The sequence below is a fragment of the Diaphorina citri genome, unplaced genomic scaffold (assembly GCF_000475195.1).
Source record: "Diaphorina citri unplaced genomic scaffold, Diaci psyllid genome assembly version 1.1 scaffold13, whole genome shotgun sequence".
NCBI lineage: Eukaryota > Metazoa > Arthropoda > Insecta > Hemiptera > Psyllidae > Diaphorina > Diaphorina citri.
In genome coordinates, this window is record NW_007377452.1 from 533,893 (window position 1) to 541,296 (window position 7,404).

Below are 7,404 nucleotides of genomic sequence, written 5' to 3' on the forward strand. Positions count from 1 at the left end.
CCTGGTCGCTACTCGATTAACCTAGCTAGTCAATTGTAATCACGAGGCTGAGTACCCCCCGTCGAAAACCCTCGGCCCCGCCGGTAATCGAACCCGGGACCTCCGGAGTGCAAGTCTAGTGTAATACCCACTCGGCCAAGGAGGTTGTATTAAAATTCAATTATTTTCTACCCAAATTTACCGATTTGATTGTTAGGTCTTTTTTTTATAATTTGTCCTGATTTCAGGTTTAGGTTTAGACTGCGAGAATAGAGGGACTTTTTAGAATAGAATAGAATGGAATATACCTGTTTATCCTGCTCGAATGAGACTAAAAAGTCCCTTTACCCCAGCAGTCTAAACAAGGTCTCGTGTATTTTATGGGTTTAACATGGTACAATACATAATTAATACAGTAGACCTTGCTTAATTATAAAAAAAAGACCTAACAGTGTCATTCTGGCAGTATAAACAAGGTATGTATATCCTATTCTAGTCTGATTTAGGTTCAAGCACTCACCTGATTTGGGTTTAACCGCGATGGTGATATCCGCCCCACTTTGCCCCGCTTTACACGTAAATACACCGTCATCTTGAAACGTAACGCGAACAATTTTCAGCGCCCCCTTCTTGGATATCTTGTAGTTTTTGCCGCGCCGAATGATCTGCCCGTCTTTGATCCACTTGATTTTCGACCTAAAAAGTGAAGTGCAAAGTAGAAAGTAGGATGGGCATCCTACGCCACAGACCATACGAGTCTAATGTAGCAGTTGTTTTATTGCTCTGGGAAACACTAAAATCTATGATCATAAATTCGGTCCTTCGGGCCGGATTAATGAGAAATTGGTCCTTGGGGGCGTATTAATGAGAAATTGGTCCTTGGGGGCGGATTAATCAGGAATTGGTCCTTCGGGCCGGATTAATCAGGAATTGGTCCTTCGGGCCGGATTAATGAGAAATTGGTCCTTCGGGCCGGATTAATCAGAAATTGGTCCTTGGGGGCGGATTAATCAGGAATTGGTCCTTCGGGCCGTATTAATCAGAAATTGGTCCTTGGGGCCGGATTAATCAGAAATTGGTCCTTCGGGCCGGATTTTTCTTTTTCATTGGTAAAACTTCTTTTAATGTAATTTCATGTGGCTTACCTGTCAAACTGATGAACAGGGCATTTTATCTTGAGCTGGGTATTATAATACCCAGCTCAAGATAAAACCTGTCCTATTATACGGATCAGAGACATGGAGCGTTACGAAGCGAGAAGAACATCAAATGCAAGTATTCGAAAACAAAGTGTACAAATTAATTTCATTCAATTTGAATTCTTTTCAACGTTCACTTTGCGTCAGGAGTTGGGGTAAAAATTGTGGAAACTCAACAAACATGGCGTCTAGCGGAGAAATTACAAAACAATTTTGTACTTGATGTTAATCGAGACTCTCGAGAGTCTTTTCCGGAATTTAGGACGCGGCGTTCAATCGAAGAGATACGTACCCATGTAGGAATGAAAAACACAGCTCTAATTGTCCTCAGGAGGCCGATTGCACGCACCCCCTATTAAAAAAAAGGCTGGATTTAGGCTCTAGGGACCTCAAAACGTGTTTTGGCACTAAAAACTGACTATCGAAAATTTGACCCGATTACATTACTTTCCTTCCCTACTTGATGTTAATCGAGAGTCGCTTCCGGAAATTAGGACGCGGCGTTCAAACGAAGAGATACGTACGTACCCGCGTAGGAATGAAAAACACAGCTCTAATTGTCCTCAGGAGGCCGATTGCACGCACCCCCTATTTAAAAAAAGGCTGGATTTAGGCTCTAGGGACCTCAAAACGTGTTTTGGCACTAAAAACTGACTATCGAAAATTTTACATTACATTACTTTACCCGATTACATTACTTTCCTTCCTATAGGATGAGGAAAGTAAAAAGGTAAACACTTGGACTCTGCCGGAAATTCGGAACTCCGGTGCGCAACTTACCGCATTGGACATCAGAACTGCAAGTAAACACTTGGACTCTGCCGGAAATTCGGAACTCCGGTGCGCAACTTACCGCATTGGACATCAGAACTGCAAGTGCGCACATCCGCAGGTTTCTCCAGATGTGCGCAGTCCGCATCCGGTCTACCCTCGTTACAAGATACGTTGCGCATCTGTATACCTTCACCACACTGCGCAGAACACTGGAATAGAATAGAATCTTAGAATAGAATAGAATAGGATAGAATCTTAGAATAGAATAGAATCTTAGAATAGGATAGAATCTTAGAATAGAATAAAATCTTAGAATAGAATAGAATAGGATAGAATCTTAGAATAGAATACCGGGCTCCATTTCTGTGTTATCCACTTGGGCGGGCAGGCTTGTATGAAGCACGGTTCTTGAGTTTTGGGGGGCTCTACTACTGAGAATAGAATAGGATAGAATCTTAGAATAGAATAGAATCTTAGAATAGAATACCGGGCTCCATTTCTGTGTTATCCACTTGGACGGGCAGGCTTGTATGAAGCACGGTTCTTGAGTTTTGGGGGGCTCTACTACTGAGTTCTAAATACTTATGGAATACTTAGGTACTAGAACGCGTTTTTTTTACGTTTTTTGTGCCAACATTGTCTCCTTCTGAAATTATCTTTTCTTTCTCTCTTCCTCCCTCGTTTTTTTCCATCTTTCTCTCCCCTTCCCTTACCTCTAAAACTGTCTTTTTATCTTTGTGTGTCTCTCTCTCCCTCTTCTTCTTCTTCTTCTTCTCTCTTTCTTTCTCTCTCTCTTGAGACAGTTCAATTGTAGGTAATAAAACAAATGTTTTTTTTTCCTCTCTCTTTACCTTTCTTTTATTAGGCTGGCTGTCCTGATCTTTTCTTTCACTGCCTTTGAGATGTTTCACTAGGGATTGGGGAGGTCTTGAATGTTCCTAGACTTTGTGAGTCCCTTGTGTCCCTATGAAGATAATTCCTTAGTCGTAAATCTCTAAATAGCGTTTTATTACACAGTGTTTATAATGTAATAGGGTGTTGCCATTATGTATTATTTTGTCAATTGCCTGTATTATATTCACTTTAAATAAATAAATAAATTACAATTACCTAAATCCCCTATAGAGCTATTCATTTTTCGTCAAAGTGGCAACTTTGGGTCGTTTTTTTTTTTTTTTTTTTTTTTTTTTTTTCAAAATAAAAATCGAAGCAATAATTTCAAATTTTCCCCTTTTAATCGAAGCAAATAAGTTCAAATTCCCCCCTTTAAATCAGTCGCGTAGGGTCACTCACCTGGGCGGGAGTGGGAGTTGTCGTTCCCCGTCCTACGACACTAGGTTTTCTCTTTCTCTCCTGATAGGGGGCGGGGGTGGACTTTCGAACCCCCGTGGGGTTTTTCTCGTGCGAGTCCTCAGGGTCGTAGCGCAGGGGGGATTTACCCGGCTCGATCAGTGCCGGGTCCGCGGGGCTACCGTCCCCATGCGGGAGTTCTTCTGAGTTGATGAACACGCCTGAAAATGTGTGGAAATGGATTTGATAGTAGTGTTTTCTCGACCTAAATTAATGAATGAATGAATTAATGAATTAATGAACTAAATTAATTAATGAATGAAAAAATTAATGAACTAAAATCAAAACATGAATCTTTGTGGTAAAGCAGAGAGCTTCTTCACAACTTTTGTGGGTATCACAGCATTACTAAGTGCTTCCTTTAATATAATTATTATTCTCATTTACTCTATCAATCTTCTTACACTGGTAATGCCGCCACTGGTCGCTACTCGATTAAACTAGCTAGTCAATTGTAATCACGAGGCTGAGTACACCCTCTAAAGTCGCTAAAATAACAAAAAAGACAACCACTTGACCCTTTGAGCTTTTGTGTGCTCAAAGGATTAGGCGAAACTCTCAAAAAATTGTTTCGTACTATTAAAAAATAGAAAGTAAAAAAATCCAGGTCTTGGCTGGGATTGAACCCGCGCCCTCCTAACCAGGCGAACGGCTACTACAGCGCCGAGCCGCGAGTTTTCACGGTAAAGAGCTGAAAAGGAAAAGGGATCTACGGACTTACCTCCTCCATCTTGATTGTGATTATGGGAACCGTCGCCATTTTGAAAATGATGAATGGAGCCGCCATCTTGGGTTTCGCCGCCATTTTGAATTCCGCCATCTTGCTTTTCTTCGACAGTGTTGTCAACTTGACCCAGTAGCGTGTTTCTGTGTTGATAACTTCTATGATTATTTTGACTAGGGGCACCATTGGTTCCTTCGATTATATCGCGACTTAGGTCATTTTCATTGTTTGGATCCTTGGAATTTGAGGTCAAATTCTGATTACCTTGACGGTTTTGGTGACCTTGACCTCTCAACTCGTCATCCCTGGTTTGGTTTCGATGCCGTTTGACCCCGGTTCGAGTCCCGTTCTTGGCGGATTTCTTCGTTTTCCGTTCATGCTTTCCGGCATTGTTTGCGAAACCATGTTTTATGGTTTCTTTTTTGGGACCATCCTTTGTTGCAGAGTTATTCATTGAAGGATTCTTTGTAAAAGGACGATTTGTCGAATCGTTTTTTAAATCATTATTTGAACTGCTCATTCTTGAATCGTTCTCTCTCATTCTTTCGTTCTCATTCTGCCCAAACCAGGACGGTTCTTGGCCGCTTGTTTCCCGGCTTGATTCCTGTCCTATTATTTCCCTGAACTTTATTTCTTGTTCGCTTGTTTCATGTTTTATCTCTCGTCCACTTGTTTCCGGGATTATTTCTCGTCCATTTGTTTCTTGTCGTTTTGTCTCCTGGTCTCTTGTAGCCTCTCCTCCTTTTTCATCATGCCTCAATTCCTCTCCGCTCATTTTGCGCGCTGCGTTTACATCGTCGCGCTCCGCCGGGCGCGCAGGCAGTTGCGCTTACTTGGGTGATGTTTTAAAGTTGTAGAGCAGGAAAAATGAGGACCAACGGAATTTTTCTTTTTCTTCTACGACTTCTAGATACCGAGATATATCGTCAGTATAAACAAGAAAACAAGGTATATCCTATTCTAGTCTGATTTAGGTTCAACCACTCACCTGATTTGGGTTTAACCGCGATGGTGATATCCGCCCCACTCTGCCCCGCTTTACACGTAAATACACCGTCATCTTGAAACGTAACGCGAACAATTTTCAGCGCCCCCTTCTTGGATATCTTGTAGTTTTTGCCGCGCCGGATTATCTGCCCGTCTTTGATCCACTTGATTTTCGACCTAAAAAGTCAAGTACAAAATAGAAAGTAGGATGGGCATCCCACGCCACAGACCATACGAGTCTAATGTAGCAGTTGTTTTATTGTTTTAGGGCTCTGGGAAACACTAAAATATATGATCATAAATTTGGTCCTCCGGGCCGGATTAATCAGAAATTGGTCCTTCGGGCCGGATTAATCAGGAATTGGTCCTTCGGGCCGGATTAATCAGGAATTGGTCCTTCGGGCCGGATTAATCAGGAATTGGTCCTCGGCCGGATAATCGGAATTGGTCCTTCGGCGTCGGATTAATCCGGAATTGGTCCTTCGGTCGGATAATCAGGAATTTGGTCTTCGGGCCGGATTAATCAGGAATTGTCCTCCGGGCCGGATAAATCAGGAATATGGTCCCGGGCCGGATAATCAGAATTGTCTTCGGGCCGAATTACTAGAATTTTCCTTCGCGGTCGGATTAATCGGAATTGGTCCCTGTCGGGCCGGATTAACGGATTGGTCCGGCCGAGAAATTGGTCCTTCGGGCCGGATTAATCAGGAATTGGTCCTTCAGGGCAGATTAATCAGAAATTGGTCCTTCGGGCCGGATTAATCAGAAATTGGTCCTTCGGGCCGGATTTTTCTTTTTCATTGGTAAAATTTTTTTTAATGTAATTTTATATGGCTTACCTGTCAAACTGATGAACAGGGCATTTTATCTTGAGCTGGGTATTATAATAGACGGACGTCTGTGAAAGTGTGAAACACTAAAATATATGATCCGGCCCAAAGGACCGAAAACTTCAAACAAATCCGGTCCTTCGGGCCGGATTTTTTAATTTTAATTGGTTAAGCCTTTTATTTTCTCAATGTAATTTTATACGGCTTACCTGTCGAACTGGTGAACGGGGCATTTTATCTTGAGCTGGGTATTGTAATAGACCGTAGCATGGTTGCCTACTTTCAGATGAACCTTCACCTGGTCAGGATCGTGTTGAATGAAGGTCGTGTTATCTATGGCTGTTAACAGAACAGAATAGAATAGAAATTTTATCAAGAGAATAGAATAGAAATAATACAATATATGTAGCTTTATACTATCAGAATGAGCCTAAAAAGTCCCTTTACCCCAGCAGACTAAACAAGGTCTTAATAATGGGTTCAAGAATACATATAGGGTAGGAATTTAAATACCTACCTAGAGTACCTAGTCTTGTCTTGTCTTACCCAAAGGACCCAAATATATTGGTTTCACAATAAACGGCCCGAAAGACCAAAATATCGGTTTCACAATATCCGGCCCGAAGGACCAAAATATTCTTAACAAGGGCCTGAATAATACGAGCCTTACCAATAAAAACAAAGGAGTAAATTCATAACAAGGGCCTAAATAACAGGGACCAGGCTTACCAATAAAGGGCCTGGATATTTCCGAGGCGCACGGGTTAGTATTACAGGGCCGTTTATCCACTGGTCTATGTTTTGGACACAACCAAAATATTGGTTTCACAATATCCGGCCCGAAGGACAAAAATATTTTTAACAAGGGCCTGAATTACAAGGGCCAGACTTACCAATAAAGGGCCTGGATATTTCCGAGGCGCACGGCTTAGTATTACAGGGTCTCTTATCCACGGGTCTATGTTTTGGACACTGCTCTGGTAGTCGGTTGACTATGTGACGCTGCGCCATCTCCTGCTTACATTCTACTTTGCGCGTCTTGATACCGCCACCACACGGTCGGGAACACTGGAAATGGAATAGAATAGAATAGATTAAAAATAGAATAGAAATATAGAAATAGAAAAGACAGAATATACAACATATATAATATATAATAGATCAGTTGCGCTTACTTGGGTGATGTTTCAAAGTTGTAGAGCAGGAAAAATGAGGACCAACGGAATTTTTCTTTTTCTTCTACGACTTCTAGATACCGAGATAAATTGATTTAAAAAATACCGGTAAATCGTGAAGTTTGACCTCACGGCATACGCTCCCGTATCCTGTCTTCCTTCTCTCTACGTAAATCGAAGGGAGAAGGAAGACAGGATAGGAGGAAGCCAGGCGTTTTACCTTGGACCATTTATCAGTGTGCCACTGGATTTCGCAGTCGACCACGGCGCAATATTGTCGGTCGGGGGGCGGGGGTTGGGAATTTAAAAAATACCAATAAATCGTGAAGTTTGACGTCACGGCATACGCTCCCGTATCCTGTCTTCCTTCTCTCTACGTAAATCGA

At 42.0% G+C, this 7,404-nt stretch overlaps 1 protein-coding gene across 1 annotated transcript in view; it reads right to left on the reverse strand.

Annotated features, from left to right (window-relative positions):
• Positions 1 to 7,311, reverse strand: part of LOC103506990 — a 22,580-nt gene extending 15,269 nt beyond the window's left edge. Inside the window, exons 1-5 of the mRNA XM_026821749.1 lie at positions 7,239 to 7,311; positions 6,737 to 6,911; positions 6,053 to 6,182; positions 5,015 to 5,190; positions 3,246 to 3,463 (exon numbers count right to left, since the gene is read on the reverse strand). Of these exons, the coding sequence (XP_026677550.1) occupies positions 3,246 to 3,463; positions 5,015 to 5,190; positions 6,053 to 6,182; positions 6,737 to 6,854 (642 nt within the window). The 5' untranslated portion in view covers positions 6,855 to 6,911; positions 7,239 to 7,311. The remainder of the gene's footprint in view (positions 1 to 3,245; positions 3,464 to 5,014; positions 5,191 to 6,052; positions 6,183 to 6,736; positions 6,912 to 7,238) is intronic.
• Positions 7,312 to 7,404: the final 93 nt, after the last annotated feature.